This window comes from Trypanosoma rangeli, assembly GCF_003719475.1.
Source record: "Trypanosoma rangeli strain AM80 chromosome Unknown Tra_15.4_contig_00114, whole genome shotgun sequence".
Lineage (NCBI taxonomy): Eukaryota > Euglenozoa > Kinetoplastea > Trypanosomatida > Trypanosomatidae > Trypanosoma > Trypanosoma rangeli.
The window spans coordinates 15,352-33,667 of NW_021705859.1; the positions used below are offsets into that span (position 1 = coordinate 15,352).

Here is an 18,316-nt window from a genome sequence, read left to right on the forward strand (position 1 = left end):
CCACAGGGGGGGGGGGGTGTATTGGTTTGCTTTGGGGAAGGGGTGCCTTGCGCAGCTCCATTGTGGTCCTTTTCCCACGTTTTTCCTTCCTTTCGTGCCGTAGCAACCGCGTTGCGGGGAACGCACATATACGCCACAGCGCCCGCACTCGGTCTGAGCGTCGATAGGTGGACATTAGTACGTACACGTAGTTGCATACCCGTGTGTGTATAATATATACGGAGACTTTGGCTCAGTGGAGGCAGGACGGCACAGTCACGTAGGGAAAGGAAATCGTTATCGTCCGGGGGCGTCTCTTTGGTTGTCGTTCTCTTTTGCTTTTCCCGTCGGCCTGTCTGTCGGTGTGTGCGTGGGTGCTTTAGCATTGACCCCCCACCCCCTTTCCATCTCTAGCAGCTCAAGTGGGGTGTCGCCGTTAGCATTATACTTTGCGTTGAGTTTTCGTCGTTCGTCGCTACTCACCCTCTGAAGCAGGAAGGCGGCGAAAGGGTGGGAGTGCCCTCTTATTTGTGTTGTATTTAGTGGTTTTTTTTTGTATCTAGTGGAAATGCAGGAGGCATGGACCAGCAACACCGAGCAGTGCTCGCCAAAGCAGTTGCCAGTGGGTAAAACGCATCATATGAAGATTGCGGATGGCCGGTACGTGCTGCTCCAACGCATCGGCGGAGGCGCCTTCGGGGAGCTGTTTAAGGGCGTTGACACCTGCACCAACTCCCACGTGGCGATAAAGTTGGAGAGGCGCAAGACCACCTACCCACAGCTGTCGTACGAGAGTAAGGTTTACAGGGTGCTGCACCATGGAACCAGCGACCCTGTGGGGATTCCACGCGCATACTACTACAATGTAGAGGGTGACTACGGCGTTCTCGTGATGGAGCTTTGCGGCCCATCGCTGGATGACCTCTTCAACTACTGCGGCCGACGTTTCTCTGTTAAGACGGTCTGTATGCTAGCAGATCAGATGCTGCAGCGGATTCAGTTTCTGCATGAAAAGGGCTTTGTACACCAGGACATGAAACCTGAGAATTTTGTGTTTGGCAATGGAAAGAAGGGGCATGTGCTGCACCTCATTGACTTTGGCCTCAGCAAGGTGTATTGGAACAGGCGGACGCAAGCACACATTCCCTTCTGCGAGGGGAAGCCGCTGACAGGCACCGCGCGCTACTGTAGCACCTGGACGCATCGCGGCTTCGAGCAGAGCCGCCGCGACGACCTTGAGGCGATCGGCTTTATTCTTGTTTATTTCCTCGTGGGGTCGCTCCCCTGGCAAGGGCTCCAGACGAGGGACCCGCGTCTGAAAATCCTTCGCATCGGGGAAAAGAAGATAGACACTCCGCTGGAGAAACTATGCCACGGCCTGCCGCCGGAGCTTCTGCGCTACTGCACCTACTGCCGCGGGTTGATGTTCACTGACGCCCCGGACTACGCGCATCTGCGGGACCTCTTCGCGACGCTGGCGCGGCAGCAGTGTGATGTGGCGCCGCAGCCGGAGCCCGAAGAAGGTGTTGGCTGGTGGGATAGCGTCGTCACCATCACGGACGCGCAGCCACCGCAGTACGACTGGATGTTTGACTGGTTTGTAAAGCGTAAGGCGGAGGTGGCGGAGTGGCGCAAGCGGCAGCACGCGCGGCACCCCAATGGCACGCCCTCTCCCAGCGTTAACATTAGAGGGCGGGAGGCGAGCTCCGCAGTAAGCACAAGCGGCGCCCACGTGATGTTTGTTTCATCCCCCCAGGCCTAACGCCATGTACCAGGTGAGGCAGTGGTGTGTGTGTTTTGTTGTTGTTGTTTTTTTAAGGGCAAAACGCGTAAAGTTTAAGGATCGAGTGCGATGTGGGGTTCCAGGTGTTTTTATGGTGTTTTTTTTTTCATGCTAAAGTTATCTATCTATCTCTATCTCTCTCCTTGTGTGTGTGTGTGTTTGGTCTGTGCATACTCACAGAATGAGTGAAGTTTATTTGTGTTGAGGCACGCGGTCTCTTGTCAGAAATGTTAATAGTAGCAGTGGCTGTGATAACATGCGTATGTATATATATATATATATCTTTGTGTGTGTCTCCCCCCTGGGAGGTGTACGTTCTATTTTTTGCCTTGGTTTGCCCTTACCGCCCTCACCACGCACGCACGCATATTCCTTCTCTCTTCCCCACTACACACACTCCAATCTATGTACATCTAATAAAGTTAACGCAGTAAAAAAGGAAGGCCGCTTAAGGGGCGGGGGGTGGACAGCGATACGTGTGCACCGCGTGGTGCAAGGCAATGGAGTTCAAGCAGTGGGCAGAGAATCGTTACCGGCACCCGGTGGTGCTGGTGTTTGCGAGTCTCACTGCCGACCAGGCCTGTCGTCGCAACGGTATGGACTTGATCCAGATGCTTCGGCCCTTCTCTGTGCACCCGACGGAGCTCTTTGCACACCTGGGGGATCGTGCTGACACCGTGCTGGTGCGCAACTTTGGGGTGCGACTGACTCGACTGCAGTGCGTGCGTGAGGTAGACGCGGTGCACTCTGCGCGCCACTTCCGCCACATGTTGCGCGACCACGCGGCGATGGAGTTGGCATACGGGGAGCAGCTTGACCGTGTCATGTCGTGCCTGCTGAACGAGAATGGCGGCGTTGTAGAGGGGCCGCGGCTCACTGCACAGGTGGCGTCGCGGCTTCTAGAGCGCTCGCACCCGGCGTGGCACTCCCAGTTCATCCGCGACCACGCGTTCCTGGTGCGCTGCAGCCATTTTGACACTCTCGACCACCCGCTGGGGTGCATTTACGCTGCCTCCACGCGTGAGGTGGACGGCATCGAGGGGATTATGCGAGAGTTTAGGGAACAGCAAAAGCAACCGGCCGAAGCCCGGTGTGGCATGCCCTGCATGGACGATGAGCTGCACAGTTACTTCCTGCTTCTGCATGATGTGACGGAGGGCCCGCCGCTAGAGGAGGCGCGACGCATGTTCGCTGCGGTGCAGATGCAGTACGGCCACAACCACTGCGCCCTAGTAAAGATCAACTCCGTGGCGAACCCGCAGGACGTGAAGAACATGGATCCCTCGCTATGGATCGAAGCGAACATGCTCGCCCTGGACGTTCCCTCCCGACAGGCGGTCCATGCGGCGCAGCTGCGGCAGCAGCAGCAACAACAACAACAACAACAACAACAACGACAAATCGCTGCCACGCCTGTTTTTGGAGAAGGCTCGGTGGGGGGCAGCAGTGTTGGCGCTGAACGCAACGCCCTCAGCAGCTCTGCAAACGTCACGACGAGCGTCTTGAGTTTTTCCGAAGGCAACAGCAACTCTACGAGCGGAAATGATAGCACCACCCCTGTCTCCCTGCAGTTCCCGCGTGTGACCACCAGGTTTGGCGACTGGTCAAACGGCATGGCTAAGATTACAGGCTGCTACTTGAGTCCTGAGAATGTGGAGGAGTTGCGGCATGTCATGAAGTATTACCTCTCACGAAGCCTCTTTAACTTTATCGAGCGGAAGCTGCGGGTGTTGGTGCTGGCAATCAACGAAAAACGTGTGACCACGTTTGGTAAGGTGGCTGCCTGGTTTCGTAACAAGGAGGAGACCAAGATGAAGCATGAAACCTGGGTTGCTGGCCGCGACGGCGGTCCCACGATGTATCTTGCCGGGTCGCTGGAGATGCAGATGCGCCGTGCCGCCGATCTTCTGTTGGCACTTGCAGACTACGATGCTGCAATTGGTTACTACCGCATGTGCCGCAATGAGGCGCTCTCAACCGTGTCGTCGCGGAAATTTAACAGACCACTGATTGCGGCCTGTCAAGAGGGCATTGGTGTGTGCGAGTTGCTGCAGGGACGACTGCCGCTCCCGAGCCTGGTGCCCTGGGCGACCGGTGGTACTGCGTCCAAGGGCAGCGGTGAGTGTCGATTAGAGGTCGCGCAAAACGACTACGTGGGATGCCAGGTGGACACCTACGCCCTGCGGCTGTCGCTCCTACTCTACGAGTACTGTCGCACACGGTCTCCACCGGCGGTGGATCGTGCCTCGGCCGCGCTGCTGCACGTGCAACGTGTTGGGATCGGGTCCAAAAACAAGTTGTACTCCGCCCTGTTGCATGAGCTGCTGGCCTTGATGTCACTGTTCCGCAACCCGCCACAACCTGCGGGGATGTCGGTCCCTGCTTTTCTACCAGACAATTTTCCGCTGCGTTCACACGTTCGCCAGTACGCGCGTCACATGATCATTGCGGGCAGTGCACACCTAGATAACAACCTTTTTGAGAGTTCACTGCGTTGCTACTTGCGTGCCTTGCGTGTGTGTGGCGGGGCTGGCCGTCGCGGTAATTGGCAACTCATATTTGAGCACCTGCACACGCTTTTGGCTCACATGTACCGCAAACTTGGAAATCAAATACGTGGCATGGCCATCGCGTCCATTGCGGTGTCAATGGGGACGCCTATGTATAGCAATCCACAGACCGGGCCTCGCAACTTCGACGCGTTTTGGAGCCAGCAGAGGCAGGTCATGGGCAGCCTCGGCTACACGCTTTGCCCGCACATGGTTGCCCCCTGCATTCAGTTAGAGTCCATTCGCGTCAGTACGAACGCGCTTCACGCCGCAGCGGCGACGGCGCCAGAGTCGGAGTCTCAGGCGGTCAGTGACGAGCTGGCGGAGGTGGAGTGGCAGAAGCTGGAGGAAAAGCTGCGACGGCACTACACGGGATGCACCGCCGCCCCGTTGCGTGATCGTTTTAGGGTGCGAGATGAGTTTGGAGGCACGCGGCGGCCCGAGGCCGAGGCATGTATGCGGCGTTACTCCATGCATCTCACGGAGCCGTTGGAAATCACTGTCACGCTGCAGAATCCCATTGGTGGTCCCCTAACAGCCGAGAAGCTTTGTCTCTTGTACGTCGCAAAGCAAAGGCCCGATCAGCTGTGGAAGAGTGCCGCTTCGAAGACTGTGGAGATGCCTGCAGCGGCGTCAAAGTCCGTCACCTTGTCCTTCTCACCAAGCGAGGAGGGCACCTACGTCATCATTGGGCTTTGTTGGACTCTTATGGGGTTGGAGGGTTATTACTACTTCGCCACGCAGACGCACAAGGCGGACGAGGACGGCAACGCCTACGGTGGGCCCTTTGAGTACGCCATCGAGCACCCCGTGCCGGATGTTGCGTCCGCGGCAAATATGGAAGTTGAGGTTGCGCCACCGCAGGCGTGGATCACGGCACGACTTAACCCTGAAGTTCCACCCGTTATGCGGGATGGGGAGTATTACCAGACAACGCTGGTCCTGACAAACAAGAGCGCCCACCGCACGGCACACAGCATCACCCTGCAACGTAGTCCGAGGAATGCGCACGTGGTCTGGCTGGATGGCTTCAGCTTGGAACGTAACATTGATGCGGAGGCGACGTTTGTGCTGGAGGGGGAGCTTGCCCCCAATACAAGCCTCACACTGCCAATGACGGTGCAGGCCCATCATAGCCGAGACTCCTCCGCACGGTGCAAGAACAACATTTTTTTCCTTGTGGGGTACACCTCAGGAACGCCAAAGAAGGAGGGTGTGGGGTCCCCTGGTGCCTCTACCAATTCCTCGTTCGTGTCTTTGCGCTTTCATCGGTTTCTCCGCCGTTTTGTGGTGAAATCGGCCTTGCTGCTCTCCTCCAGGGTTTTGCCCCCTGCGAACTTGACCATGGCAACGGTGGCGCTCATCACGGCCAGTAACGTCTCCGAGGCACGAGATCCACCGCTGCGGGTGTCACGTGTGCTGGTCGTGCATCGACCGCTATGGCGCGTTGCCCCCACATCGCTTGGGAGCCTTTTGGCGGACAACGCGCTAGACTGTATTTTGTCCCCCGGCGCGGCTCTGTGCGTCCCACTCAGCGTGGTGAGTAAAGCACCCTCTGCCACGGCAACCCCCACGGGCGGTGCGATGGCGATGGCGGAGGAGGTGTGTATTGCGCTGTCGTCAGCCCTTCCAGGACCCGCACGGCGCACTGCGGTGGAGGCCAACGTCGGGATCAGCGTCGTGAACTCAGCGATGAATGCGTACTTCATGCGCTGCAGCTTTCGTGGGCCCGGGGTCATTGGTGAGGTGAAGGTCCCCGAGGGTCTCCCATTCTACCTTGACAAGGCAGGAGCTTCCGCGATGCTGGCAGCAGCGGGCGGGGGGAGGCCCCGCAGGAACAACAACATCACCCCCATTCGCCGCCACCGCCGCCGCCGCCGCCGCCGCCGCAACAACAACAACAACAACAATGGCATTCACTAGTCTCTGTTGTGGAGCCATTCACACCCATTTGTGTGGCGGTAGTTTGGGCGGTTGAGGAGCAGGGACGGATGCATAGCGGGCAGGTTTTTCACTTTGTCGATCCCGTTCATTGCCTTTCCTCATGTGAGTCCTCCGTGGGCGAGGCGCGTGATCGGATGCAAGAGCACCTCTGTGAGTCGATGATTGAGAACCGCACCCTTCATGCCCGCCATGGTGCGCTATTCTATCATGTAGAGGTGCCGTACACCGTGGAGTCCACGGTGGACAGCCCAGATGCTGTGAAGATTCCTGTTACGGTGCACTGTCGCTCGCTCGCGGCGCACCCGCTGCTGGTAACAGTAGAAACCACAACACCTGGATGCCCTAATGCTGCTCCCTCCTCCATGTCTTCTTCCGTGCCAGTCGTCTTCGTGGGGAAGAGTAGTGCTGGGTTTTTACTTTTACCGCACGAAAATTACTCGCTAAGCTTCACAGCCTGTGCCTTTGCCCCCGGGGTGGCGGAATGCAATCTCTTTAAGGTGAGTGCGGTAGCATTGCAGCTCCCACCGCTAGGGAACCGCGGTGTATGGCAGACGGGCACGTCGCGCGGTGCCTTGATGACATGGATAGGAGAAACCACGTCATGCCTTGGGGCGGAACCGGGCATTACAGCAAGAGTAGGAGGAGAAAGTAGTGGTAGTGGTGGTGGTGGAAGCAACTGTAGTGGCAGCGGCAGGAAGCAGTTAGGATGTGTCAGCGCTTTGGTGTACGACAGCATTCGAATAGTCGTGCTTGGTCACGGAATGGCCGCCATGACACGCGTTCTTTTTGTATCCTTGTCACAGGCAACTATGCGGGCAGCAGCTGAGGCGGTGGCTGCGAGGATGCAGCCGTACCACGAGGAGGCCAAGCGGTACGAGAGGCAATGCAAGGTATTTGAGCAGCGACGGGCCCTCCTTGGCACCCCCTCAGCTAAGCGGCTGCAGAAAAAAGACGCGCTCTTGGCCTTGTACCCTCCACGGGCACACAAGCTGGTGGAAACGGTGCGGGAGACGCCTTTTTCCACGAGTGCTGTGGCGTCAAGCGCACCCACGTGGAAGTCAGACACGTCGCTTTTGCTGCCGCATCGTGGAATCACCGGCAATAACGACTTCACTGGTGCTGCCGTGTTGGAAGCCGTCGCAGTATCCCCATCTAGCTCAGACTGGGCAGTAGAGGTCGACACGCACTTGGAGCTGCAGGGACTACGGGACATAACTATGTCACGGGGAGAATCGTCGAGGTCGGAAACAGGCACAAGCTCCTCAAGCACAACTAGCAGAGATGAGTCCGTGTAAACCGTTGCGACGCAAAAAAAAAAACATAAAAATCCACGCATCTTATCGTAGAAGCGGTGCCACACAATGCGGCTACTGTGGAAGAGAAGAAGTAAGAGGCGAAATGTGGAATTGGTGACGCTGGTACCGGGGATTGTGATGCAGGGGATTGGGGGCTTGCCCGCTGGACAAACATGAAAGCCACGGCGCGGTGGTGGAGCTAATTTGAGGAGGGGATTGGGGTCAGGGAATGTCGGCAGGAGACATCCCCCATCATGCGGTTTGTTGTTGTGTGTGTTGTTGTTGTTGTTGTTGTTTTTTTGACTTGTGCCACTGTTGACGATGGTAGCGGCGTTTTCTGCTTGCTACTTCCCTTGAGCCATTGTACGCGTTTCTGCTTTCTTTTCCTCACGCCTCACATGTCTTTTGTTTCGTTTGTTCTTTCTTCATTTTGTTGCTGTTTGTCACGTTGCAGCCAGCACTCGCTTGGAGTTATCATGTGGCCGCGTGGGTCAGTGTATGGGCGTGTGTGTTCGGCTGCGCCTTGATGCTTCGGAGCGTGTTCCTCACGCTTCGCTTTTTAACACGCGTGATCTTCAGGGTGGGAAGAAAAGGGAGGCGGTGCGCTTTATACCAGCGCGTGCGACGTGGGATAGTGCGGTTCTACTTCGTCCATGTGTTCTGCGTTACGCCTTCCTCCTCTTCTGCTGTTGCTGCTTCTGTTGGTTGGTTTCTCCCGCCGCATTGGGTTTGTTTTTTTTTTTCGTTGATACCCGCTGTGTGTTGCTTTGGCCTTGTCGTGGCTATTAGTTTGGCCGTGGGGCGTCAACAACGGACTGTGTGCGTGCAGCTGTGCACTATGCCGTCGTCGGTGTCGTGCGGGAAGGGCGAAAGGAAGAAGCGCACACGCACGCCCACGCCCATGCGGGAGACCCCGGCGCGCGGCGGGAAGGCGGGAAGGCAAGCGGAGGATGAGGCGTGCTCCACCCGCTCCTCCACCTCTTCGATCTCGTCGGGGTATTCGGCCTCCTCCTCCTCGCGAAGCGCGGAGGAGCGCAAGCACTACCCCATCTTCACAGCAGAGTACGCCAGGCGGTACGGGGGCGGCAACTTTCCCTTTCTCTACCTAGACTGCGGCGAGCATTCGCCGCAGGTATCATCCCCGATGCTTCGCCCGAAGCATTTGCAGTCGGCGTCGTGGATGCGGGACCGGCCGCGCTGGATTTTGTACAATGAATACGTGTTTCTGCGGGAGTTGGGCAAAGGCACCTACGCCAAGGTGGTCCTGTGCCACTCCCTCCGCACCGGCGAGCTCTGCGCGTTGAAGATATTTCGCAACGAGCAAGCCTACAAGAGGGCCTACTGGGACGAGGTGGGGGCGCTCGAGGCGCTTTGTCGCCCGCACCCGGAGGACGTTCAGCAGCTGCTGCAGCAGTATGGTGTCGGCCTGGGCGGGGCGAGTCACGGTGGAGGTGGCGTTTGCAGTGGCGAGAGTGGTGTAATGTCGGCTGCGACGGCCCGCTGCGACGCATTCGGAGTGGGGGCGGCGTGCCAGGGGCGAACGGGTCGGTTTATTGTCCCCATTGCACACTTGCCGCATCCCATTCACCATGCAATTGTTCTGCCCCCGCTTGGACCCTCCCTGCTAGACCTGCTCCGCCACATTCGCGATGTGTCCGTTCGCACGGAAGACGAGGTGGCCCATGGACCCCAGCGGAGTCGGGCAGCGAATGGCACTGACGCGGGGGACGCCCTGCCTCAGCTCGGTGTCATCGAAGTCCACTACAGGGGATTGCCGCTCCCGCTTGTTCGCGCGGTTTTGTACCAGATCCTCCTCTTCCTGCGCCACGCACATCGTCGTGGTATCGTGCACACAGACCTCAAGCCCGAAAACGTGCTCTTTGAGTCCAGCGAGACTCTCATGACGCGGCTGCAACTTAAGCGGCATTGCTACTGCAAAACCACCTCCCAGTCGCCTGTTTCTTCTGACCAAACTCAACATGTCGGGGTTGCTGGCGTCGCCGCCTCTACCTTATCCCCCTTTAACTCCGTGGCGAGGGCACTGAGCGTGAGTGAGACAGTGGTGGATGTCCAGCTGCCTGTGATGAATGCAGTGCGAGTCATCGACGTTGGGGCCGCCGAATTTCTTTCAAAGTGCCGCCATTTCAGCGTGTTAGATGGTGTTACGCCTGTTTTCTACCACCGCATCCACACAACGCATTACCGGAGTGTGGAGGTGCTACTTGGGCTCGGGTGGACAAGTTCCGCGGATATGTGGTCGCTTGGCTGCATGATTCCCGAGTTGCTCACGGGGGACTGTGTGTTTATGCCGCGCAACGACATGGAGCACCTCGCCCTCATACAGCACATTGTGGGGGCTTTCGATGTGACGGAGGGCGGCTCACAAACAGCAGCAACGATCGTTGGACGTGTGTTCGCCAAGGGACGCTATTTTGGGGATTACTTTGACATGCACACGATGCAGCTGGCGTGGCCACACGCCTCCGCAGCGGTGTCCTCGTCCTCGTCATCGTATCGCCGTCGGCGCACTGCGTCGCTGGAGAATATCCGCTACGTGGCGTCACGGCCCACGCTGCAGGAGGTACTTGGGCCTACCCCGCTGTTGTACGATCTCTGCCGACGACTGCTGGACTACGACCCGATGCGTCGCATCACCGCGGCGGAGGCGCTACGTCACCCATTCTTTACGTCGGCCGCATAGCTGCAACGCCCGTGTGCAGCTGCGTGCTTTTTGTTTTTTTCCGTGGCGTGTGGAGGGGGTGAGAGGGGCAAGGACGTCAGGGAAAACGGCGGTGAGGGGGGGGGGGACACTGCTCCAGCACGGGTGACGGAGGTGGCGGGGTGACAACGTCGTACCCACTGAGGGGCGGACGGACGGACGCGCCAGATACCCGGTGAGGGCAGGAGATACAAATACACAGGAAGGAAACGAGAAAAGAAAAGGGAAGGTGTTAACCGACAAGTACACACGCAGGGAGACGGAAAGAATGAGAGAAATAGGGCACGTGAAGCTGAAGTGTGGCAGTCATGTGATGCACAGTGCTTTCATATTATGTTTTGTTTTCTGAATCTATTTATTCATCCACTGCTCCCACGCACGCACACAGAGGAAAACCCTAGAGTAGATCGCAGCAGGACATACACACACACACAGAGAGACACAGACACAGACACTTACCATAATGCAGGCACCGCAGGCGAATCCACAGCTCGCTGGGTTGCCGCAGCGAGATGCTCTAGTGCTGTCGGAAAAGCTGCAGTTAATCACATACGACGGTTTCATGCACTGCGCCCGGCGGTGCATCACTCACTACGGCGAGGACTCTATTCCGTATCACCCAGGCGAGAAGGCGTGTCTGGATCGCTGCATCAGCAAGGTGTACAATGGGCTTGAGCTTTCCCGCCAGCTCAAGAAGGAGTTTGAGGAAAAGGTGAAGAAGGGAGAAATGCCGTATAAGTGGATGAGAGACATGACGTCCGCAGTGACATAACGTGGTGAGGTAACGATGTGACTGTGGCTAATATTATGAGTCAGGGCAGCGGCGCTGATGGGGCGTCTGGCGTGTGTGCCGATCTCTTTTTCCCCCGCTCAGTTTTTGGCGGCGGTAGTGGCAAGAGCAAAATAAGGGGCCGGCACGCGTGTCCGCTTGGAGGTGGAGGAATACAGGACTGTGTGTGCGTCACTGGGGGAATCCACAGAACAGTAAACGTAGTGCGCGAGAAGGAGAGAGAGGTGGTGCGGTGAGGTGATTAGCGGGATGGCACAAAAACAAAAACGAAGAATCACTGAAGGAACGAGAGGCATACGGCTAATAAAGAAGAGAAGAAGTTGAGGAAGAGGAGGAAAGAGAGAGAGAGAGAGAGAGTTCACACACACACACACACACATGCAGGTATTTCTTCTTTGGGTGTGTCCTCACTTGGAGTTCTCCTCACTTCATCTCTGTTTTTTTTTCTCCTAACACGTGTCTGCGCGTGTCGCCACACCTACACCCGTGCATGTGTGTGGGCTGAGGAAAGGAGAAAGAGAAGTGGAATAATCACGCGCGAACAACACAAAAAGGGCAGCAAGAAGATTGAGTAAGAGAAGAATAAAAAGAAGAAAACAAGAATGTCTTTTCGCGGCTATGGTGGGAGCTACCGTGGCGGAAGAGGCGGAAGGGGTGGAAGGGGTGGTGGATCCCACTGGCAGAGACCAGCATACGAGGGGGAGGCGTTTGGCCAACCGGCCGATTCCTCGTCTGCCTCACCGTACGCTGAGCTGAGTAATTACTTTAAATCAGTGGAAGGCATGAATTACGGGGAGCTGAAGTCCTTGACGAATGCCTCCTTTGCCCTTTCAGAGACAGTGCAGTGCACGTTTTTGGCGATTCAGTCCGACCCCTTTGCCCCTGGAAGCCAGGTGCGTGTGTCCTGCCCTTGCCCCTTTCGGCTGGAGAAGGTGCTGCAGAGCTCGGACTTGGAGTCCTGCGCGCCGTGTCGCCGTGTCGCGGCGGAGGACTACATACTCCGTTGCTTTCACGAGGGCCACCGTCGCGGGGTTGCGAAGTACCGCAGCGGGGCGCTGCAAGTGATGCGGCCCTCTCAACATGTGCTGGAGCGGAGCACGGTGGCGCTTGTGCGCGGGGACCGAGGGAGCAAGGAGGTGGGGGTGCATTTGTTTGCGCGGGTAAAGCTGCCTGGTCACGGTCGACGCATTGACGGTCGTGGGGCTATTAGCATTATTTACGAAGAGATCCTTCCGATCATGGAGCGCTGCGTGGTGGGCCTTGACGAGGAGCTCCTCTACCAGCACGTTACCTGTGTGCATGACCAGGAGCACCTTCGTGGTGAGTTGCGTGCTGCCGGATGTGTGGCGTTTGTCGCTAACGGCTCCGTGCTACCTCGTGAGTCGGGTGAGTCGGACCGGCCACTTGCCAAGGGCGCGGTGCCGTTTGTCTCGCCGGCGTCGCTGGAGCGCAGCTTTCAGCTGCCGTACAGCGGGACCACCGTAACAGGCATGGGTCTCCTGCATGGACTAACGCTTGTCGCCGGTGGCGGGTTTCACGGTAAGTCAACGCTTCTGCGGGCCCTGGAGGTGGGGGTGTACAATCACGTGCCGGACGACGGTAGAGTTTACGTCGTTGTAGACCCAACGGCAGTGAAGATTCGCGCCGAGGATCGACGCTCCATCAACGGCGTCGACATCTCGCCATTTATTAACAATCTTCCCTTCCAGAAGACTACGACGTCGTTTGTGACCTCCGACGCTAGCGGCAGCACCAGTCAGGCCGCCAACATCATGGAGGCGCTGGAGTTGGGGTCTCGGCTACTGTTGCTGGACGAGGATACCTGCGCTACCAACCTGATGTACCGCGACGACTTGATGCAGCAGCTTGTGCCACGTGAGCAGGAGCCCATCACCCCCTTTGTGGAGCGTATCACGGACCTTATCCAGAACCATGGGATGTCCGCCGTCATGGTGATTGGGGGCTCGGGGCAGTACTTTCCGCACGCCACCGTAACGTTAGTCATGAATGCCTACAACGCACACGATTGCACCGCGCGTGCGCAGGAAATTGCATCCAGTTGCATGGCGCCTGTGCCACCGCTTGAGAAGGGTAGCTCCGCCTTTGTGTCGCCCATGCAGCGCCGCTTTGATGGGGACGGAACATTCTGCACCGTGCAATGCCGCAAAGGTCGTGACAGCATAAAAGTTAGCGGCGTCGGTGTCGACAGCATCCGCTTCGCCGAGGAAAACATTGACCTATCCTTGGTTGAACAAATTGTGGAGGAGGGGCAAGTAAACGCCATCGCCCAGTGCCTCGCCATGCTGTACGACGGTGAGGCAGGCGGCGCCGAGGCCATGCTTGCGAAGGGGAAATCGTTACAAATGCTTTACTCCCCCGGCGGCGGCGGCGAACCACGCAGCGTGCCATTTTATTCGGACTTCTCTGCGTTAATTGAGGGTTGCGATGCCACACTGCGCGAGGCGCGGCTGGAGGTGCGAACACCATCGTGTTACTTGCCACGCGGCTTTACCTCCGCGGCGCGGCGGTTTGAAATTGGAGCGGCACTCAACCGACTCCGCACGCTGCGGACCCTCACGACAAGCATGAAGTAAGACGAGGTTGGAAGGCAGGCACATGGGGAGAGAAACGAAGAAAGAAACAAAAAGGAAAAAATAAGAGCGGAGAGAGTAAAAAGGGGGAGGGTTGCGAGGCAAGCTGCCATGCATTTCAATTGCGGGATTTGTGGTGGGGCCGTGATGAAAGTCGTCATTCCGTGAAGGAAAGAGTGCGGCACACCACACCCTGGTGTGTCCTCGCCTAATTTGATACTGGCGATGGACCTCGCGTCATTGCTACCATCACATCGCCTGCTTGAGTTGCCTCTAATAAAATATGCTGCTTGTTGTTGACTTCCTTTTCTTTCTTGTTTCCTTTGCAATTTCATCATTGTTTCTTGTTGTCTTGCCGTTGGCTGGGGTGGGGGGGAGAGAGAGAGAGAGAGAGAAAGTGGCGTTTAGAAGTAACGAGTCTTTATATAGTTATTTTTTATTTATTTCTGTGTGTGTGGTGTTGTCTGTGAAATACCAAGGAACTGTAAGGAGGGTGAATGAAGGGAGGCGTGCTGTGGCGGTTGGCATATGCTATGCGTAGCCGCAAAAGGCTTTCCATCGTGCACTGTTGCATGACTCGCTATTGTCTGGCCTCCGTTCTGATAGTGTGGCTATTCGTGGCCTTTTGCCTTGTTTTTATACCCCGCTTCAGCTGGTCTAACAAACGGTTGCGGGCGTTCCCTGTCGTCGTCACGAAGCACCTAGATCGCGTTACGGACCCCGTCAACGAGCTTGTCGCCGCCTCACTGAAGCAGCTGCACCACGGCACCTACCTTGTGACCAGCCTGTTGAATGACGGGTCTGGGGAGGCCATCAAGTTTGTGTTCAAGACGGAGTGTCGACCTGCGTCACGGTGGCATGGCCAGCAGGGATGGAGCGAAGTCGCTGTGCATCACTTTCAACGGCTTTTCTACGGGAACGATGATGTGCCTTATCCGAGAGCTGAACTCGCCAGGGGTGTGGTGGTTGCCATCACCGAGCGGCAGCTGCGCCGGGTCGTGCACAAGGACCAGTGTGGGGTGCTCAGGGATAACACCACGACGCAGGTGCTGGAAAACTTAATGAAGGGTAAAAAGCTTCTGCGTGGGGCTCAACGGGGTGTCGTGGGAAGTTATCCAGCGGCGACCATCTTGATGATTGGGGTTGCCTTGACGTGGCGGGAGGGGTACGGAGATGACAATTACCCCTCCTCGGAGCTCTACGCCCCCTACTTTACCGTCCCTCCATATAATCCTGATATAAAGCAGGAATTTGTTCATCGCTTTGTCGTGTATGAGATGTCCGATGTCATGGTATTTGACTACCTCTTGTTAAATCCAGACCGCGCCTTCAATAAGAATTGGTTCCGGGATACGGCGACGCAGCTGCATTCGGCGCTACTGGATAATGGTTGGGCCTTTGCGGGGGAGCGGTTTGGGTCCTCCGTATGCGAAGTGGAAAGCGGACTTCTGCGCTGCCCCTCCCCCTTGCTCACATGGAGCAGCGAAACGCCAAGCGTATGGCGGTGTCTTTCCCGGGACGCGGCGAAGGCGGCCGCTGAAGACGAGGCTCCGCCAGACACTCGCCAGCCTGGCCTGCTGAAATGGTGCCGCTTTCGACCTGAGACGTTCCGTGCACTCAACCGAACAAGGTTGCAGTGGCGCAATGGCCAGAATGAGAAAGGGTCTCTCTCGCAACAGTGGGTGGAAACGATAAGGTCAGACATCCTTCTGGCATTCTTGTTGGAGGCCTATGGTTTGCAGACATCAATAAAAGGTTTTAATCAAGCTCTTTCACGTTACGTGCGTGGGTGTCCTTCGTCTTCAGTTCACGCAACCACCGGGGAGGATGTAGCCTCGTTGAAAATCCTGCACGCACTGGAGGTTGGACTGCTGCATCGCATGGACAGGTTGGCTGCCCACGTGAGCAAGTGCCTGCAAAAGCATGGTGAAGCCTACGTCTACGCATACGATCTCGAGGAGTGAGGAGCTCCTTTTTTTTTTCTGTTACATCTTTTTTTTTATTTTTGTTTTTGTTTTTTTTGCACCTTGGCTGTTGCTCATCCTGCGCGTGTTTCGGAATTGGTTAGAAAATGTTAGACGATGCCCACATACACGCTCTCTCTCCCTTTCCTTCAGGTGAGGAGAGATGAGCATGGAGGAGGAGGAGGAGGGGGGGGTATTTACACACACACACGCACCCCAGTCCTCAAGTTTACTTGGCAAAAGATAGCAGGCAGAGCCACGGTCAAGGTTTGGGTAAAAAAGGGTTTTGTTCGTGACCACGCGGGGTCAACCTGTGTGTATGTGTGCGTGTGTGTATTGTTAGAGGAGCAGCGAGAGGAACAGCTTGACAGTCGCTCCTGCGATGATAATTCAAAAAAAAAAACTACCCAGTACCCGTTGTCTCTGCTTTGTTTGTCTGCTCTTCCACGTTCTCACCATAGGAACTAACAACGTGGCAGGGTAACTGTTGGCGTTACAACACGCGCCGCCCCGCACTCAATGCGGGATAACGCCGCCTCCTACAACGCAACCACTTACTCGCTAGTTAATCGATATATACGTATATATATGCACTATTGCGGAGTAGTTGTTCCAGGCGTTGTCATGTCCTTGATCTTTCTATCATCTCTTTCTTGTTCGTTGTGGGGGATGTCGCACGCACATCGACGCATCTCTGGTCTCAAGAAGAATTCGGAAAGGGCTTAAATTCGGCTTTGCCTTCTCTTAGTATCTTTTTGTTGGGCGAAGGTGAGGCAATAGGCTTTTTGTACGTGTGTGCGTGAGTGTGGTTTTTTTTTTGCCTCTGGTAGGAGCGAGGCGGCGCTTGGAAGGAAGGGGGAGTGGACGCCTAGTTGGGTGCCGGCGCACAAGTATGGCTCGTACGGCGTTGGAAGAATGGGATGCGTTTGGCGTCTTTGAAGGCCCACCACCGTCCCCCGCCACACATCTCACTATCCGGCAGTATGTGAGTCTGGTGCAGTGGGTTGGGCAGCGGCTGAAGTTAGATAACGTCTCATTTCGTTTTAACCTTCTGTTGCCCGGGGATGGGAATGAGGATGCTGTTGCGCTCCGTGCCTGTGGTCACCCACCCGTGTGTGTTCACTTGGCTCGCGAGGAGGGGCTTCATGCGATGCAGCATCCGGATTCACTCCCTACCATTGCATGCGACAAAGCAAACACTGCGGCGCACGCGCTCCCGCACGTGCATTGTTTGTTCTGCTTGCGCGAAAGCCAGGGAGGGCAGCACCTGGCAGCTCTACCGGATCTTCATCAGGGTTTGCTTGGCCACTACATGGACCATATGCAAACACGAAATGAATGCCTGGCCCTCCTGGAAGGTGAGGCGGCAGTCTGCATGAGTGAGGCAGGCTGGGAACCAGACCTCTCGCGTGCGGCGCAGCAGGAGAAGCTGGAACACACCGCAGACTCCGCAGGACGACATGGGTGTTTCATTGCCTCTGTCGGCACGGCGACTTGTCCAGTTGTTGTGGTGTACTGTGCGGTGTGTGACCAGCTGGCCCCGCTTGCAACCTTCGTCACAGCAACGAAGGATGCCGCAAACAACGTCGACAGCAGCGATGACAACAAAACAGGCTCACAACAACACTTTGAGGCAGCGAGGAGTGTGGAGGAGGCTGAAACAATCTTGGCGCGTCTTTTACTCGCGTGTCAACTGCTCTGTGCGATGCGGTGCGAACCCGCCCAGGCGGGACGGGTCTCTGCGCCTCAGGTGCAGCCGGAAACGCACATTTTTCTGGCTACCCCTCTTCTTTTTGGTGTCGAGAAGGAGGCGCTAACGGAGGAGTTTGAAAGCGGCGCGGTGATTACGCATAGTTCCGTTATTTTACCCATGGCCACCTTGGGTGGCCCGCCAGAGGCGCCGCAGCTTTGCCTGATGGACCAGGAAGCAATGCTGCGTTCACTGAAGGACCAATTGCCGCCCTACTGCTTCACAGACGCCGTTGTGGGCTTTATGATGGCGTGGCCCACGGAGGCAGACACGGACGCGAAAGTTGCGTGGGTGCTACGGCAAGATGGCGGCCTGCGTGTGCAGCGGCGGCTGGCGTACGTGGAGGACACGGATGAGTGGGTCATCGCACGTGTGTTTTACCACCCTGACACAGCCCTGTTGGGGTGCCGCAGCCAAGATAAGGCGGCCGATACATCTGACGGTGGCATTCGCGTGCGAAACGACTGCTGTGTTTTCAGGATGCTGCCGCTAACACTTCTGCAGCAATACACATTTGAACCTCTCTGCACGCGAGCAGGCGTGGCTAGCTACACGACTGATGCGGGTGACACTAATAGTCCTCCTCAGACAAAACACAAGCTCGATGAGGTGGCGGATGCAGAGCTACTGGGCTGTCCATACAGTGCGGAGGCCAGAACAATCCAGTTTTTTGCAGGCATGATGGCGCTGGCCAAGGCGATGAAGACGATAGCTGACCATGTGAAGGAGAACCAGCCATATGAATAAGCAAAAACAAACGGGATATGTTGCATGAAACTAATTTCTTTACGGGTTATCTGGGATGCATACACATCTGCCTTTCTTCGTCCTCCACGCCGAAGGTGTCTGTCTGAGTAAGAAGGAAGAGCCGCCGGACTACGCCTCTTTTTTTATGTCGTTGTTGTTGCAACTCTGACGCTTTGACCCTTTCTCTGTCGTATTGCGTGTCTTC

The 18,316-nt window shown here is 56.6% G+C and overlaps 8 protein-coding genes across 8 annotated transcripts, besides 13 other annotated features; all 8 read left to right on the top strand.

Annotated features, from left to right (window-relative positions):
* Positions 1–547: 547 nt before the first annotated feature.
* TraAM80_04075 (casein kinase I) lies at positions 548–1,741 on the top strand (the record flags this gene model as incomplete). Its single annotated transcript, XM_029381019.1, has 1 exon — positions 548–1,741. One exon carries the CDS (start codon positions 548–550, stop codon positions 1,739–1,741), a length of 1,194 nt encoding a protein of 397 aa, XP_029239112.1.
* A 27-nt stretch (positions 1,742–1,768) lies between these two features.
* Positions 1,769–1,793: a microsatellite.
* Positions 1,794–1,906: 113 nt separating this feature from the next.
* Positions 1,907–1,931: a microsatellite.
* Positions 1,932–2,023: 92 nt separating this feature from the next.
* Positions 2,024–2,044: a microsatellite.
* A 218-nt stretch (positions 2,045–2,262) lies between these two features.
* TraAM80_04076 (uncharacterized protein) lies at positions 2,263–6,234 on the top strand (the record flags this gene model as incomplete). The annotated part of the gene is made up of 1 exon (XM_029381020.1): positions 2,263–6,234. The coding sequence occupies one exon, from the start codon at positions 2,263–2,265 to the stop codon at positions 6,232–6,234; it is 3,972 nt and encodes a 1,323-aa protein (XP_029239113.1).
* A 68-nt stretch (positions 6,235–6,302) lies between these two features.
* TraAM80_04077 (uncharacterized protein) lies at positions 6,303–7,550 on the top strand (the record flags this gene model as incomplete). Its single annotated transcript, XM_029381021.1, has 1 exon — positions 6,303–7,550. One exon carries the CDS (start codon positions 6,303–6,305, stop codon positions 7,548–7,550), a length of 1,248 nt encoding a protein of 415 aa, XP_029239114.1.
* A 261-nt stretch (positions 7,551–7,811) lies between these two features.
* Positions 7,812–7,846: a microsatellite.
* A 605-nt stretch (positions 7,847–8,451) lies between these two features.
* TraAM80_04078 (putative serine/threonine protein kinase) lies at positions 8,452–10,251 on the top strand (the record flags this gene model as incomplete). The annotated part of the gene is made up of 1 exon (XM_029381022.1): positions 8,452–10,251. One exon carries the CDS (start codon positions 8,452–8,454, stop codon positions 10,249–10,251), a length of 1,800 nt encoding a protein of 599 aa, XP_029239115.1.
* A 435-nt stretch (positions 10,252–10,686) lies between these two features.
* Positions 10,687–10,724: a microsatellite.
* An 8-nt stretch (positions 10,725–10,732) lies between these two features.
* TraAM80_04079 (sTim1) lies at positions 10,733–11,041 on the top strand (the record flags this gene model as incomplete). Its single annotated transcript, XM_029381023.1, has 1 exon — positions 10,733–11,041. One exon carries the CDS (start codon positions 10,733–10,735, stop codon positions 11,039–11,041), a length of 309 nt encoding a protein of 102 aa, XP_029239116.1.
* Positions 11,042–11,366: 325 nt separating this feature from the next.
* Positions 11,367–11,416: a sequence feature (GA-rich).
* A 2-nt stretch (positions 11,417–11,418) lies between these two features.
* Positions 11,419–11,438: a microsatellite.
* Positions 11,439–11,661: 223 nt separating this feature from the next.
* On the top strand, positions 11,662–13,653 carry TraAM80_04080 (putative mitochondrial RNA binding complex 1 subunit; the record flags this gene model as incomplete). The annotated part of the gene is made up of 1 exon (XM_029381024.1): positions 11,662–13,653. One exon carries the CDS (start codon positions 11,662–11,664, stop codon positions 13,651–13,653), a length of 1,992 nt encoding a protein of 663 aa, XP_029239117.1.
* A 27-nt stretch (positions 13,654–13,680) lies between these two features.
* Positions 13,681–13,736: a sequence feature (A-rich).
* Positions 13,737–13,937: 201 nt separating this feature from the next.
* Positions 13,938–14,005: a microsatellite.
* A 20-nt stretch (positions 14,006–14,025) lies between these two features.
* Positions 14,026–14,048: a microsatellite.
* Positions 14,049–14,147: 99 nt separating this feature from the next.
* Positions 14,148–15,614, top strand: TraAM80_04081 (putative glycogenin glucosyltransferase; the record flags this gene model as incomplete). Its single annotated transcript, XM_029381025.1, has 1 exon — positions 14,148–15,614. The coding sequence occupies one exon, from the start codon at positions 14,148–14,150 to the stop codon at positions 15,612–15,614; it is 1,467 nt and encodes a 488-aa protein (XP_029239118.1).
* An 8-nt stretch (positions 15,615–15,622) lies between these two features.
* Positions 15,623–15,672: a microsatellite.
* A 97-nt stretch (positions 15,673–15,769) lies between these two features.
* Positions 15,770–15,808: a sequence feature (GA-rich).
* A 118-nt stretch (positions 15,809–15,926) lies between these two features.
* Positions 15,927–15,949: a microsatellite.
* A 557-nt stretch (positions 15,950–16,506) lies between these two features.
* Positions 16,507–18,111, top strand: TraAM80_04082 (uncharacterized protein; the record flags this gene model as incomplete). The annotated part of the gene is made up of 1 exon (XM_029381026.1): positions 16,507–18,111. The coding sequence occupies one exon, from the start codon at positions 16,507–16,509 to the stop codon at positions 18,109–18,111; it is 1,605 nt and encodes a 534-aa protein (XP_029239119.1).
* Between the last annotated feature and the right edge of the window lie 205 nt (positions 18,112–18,316).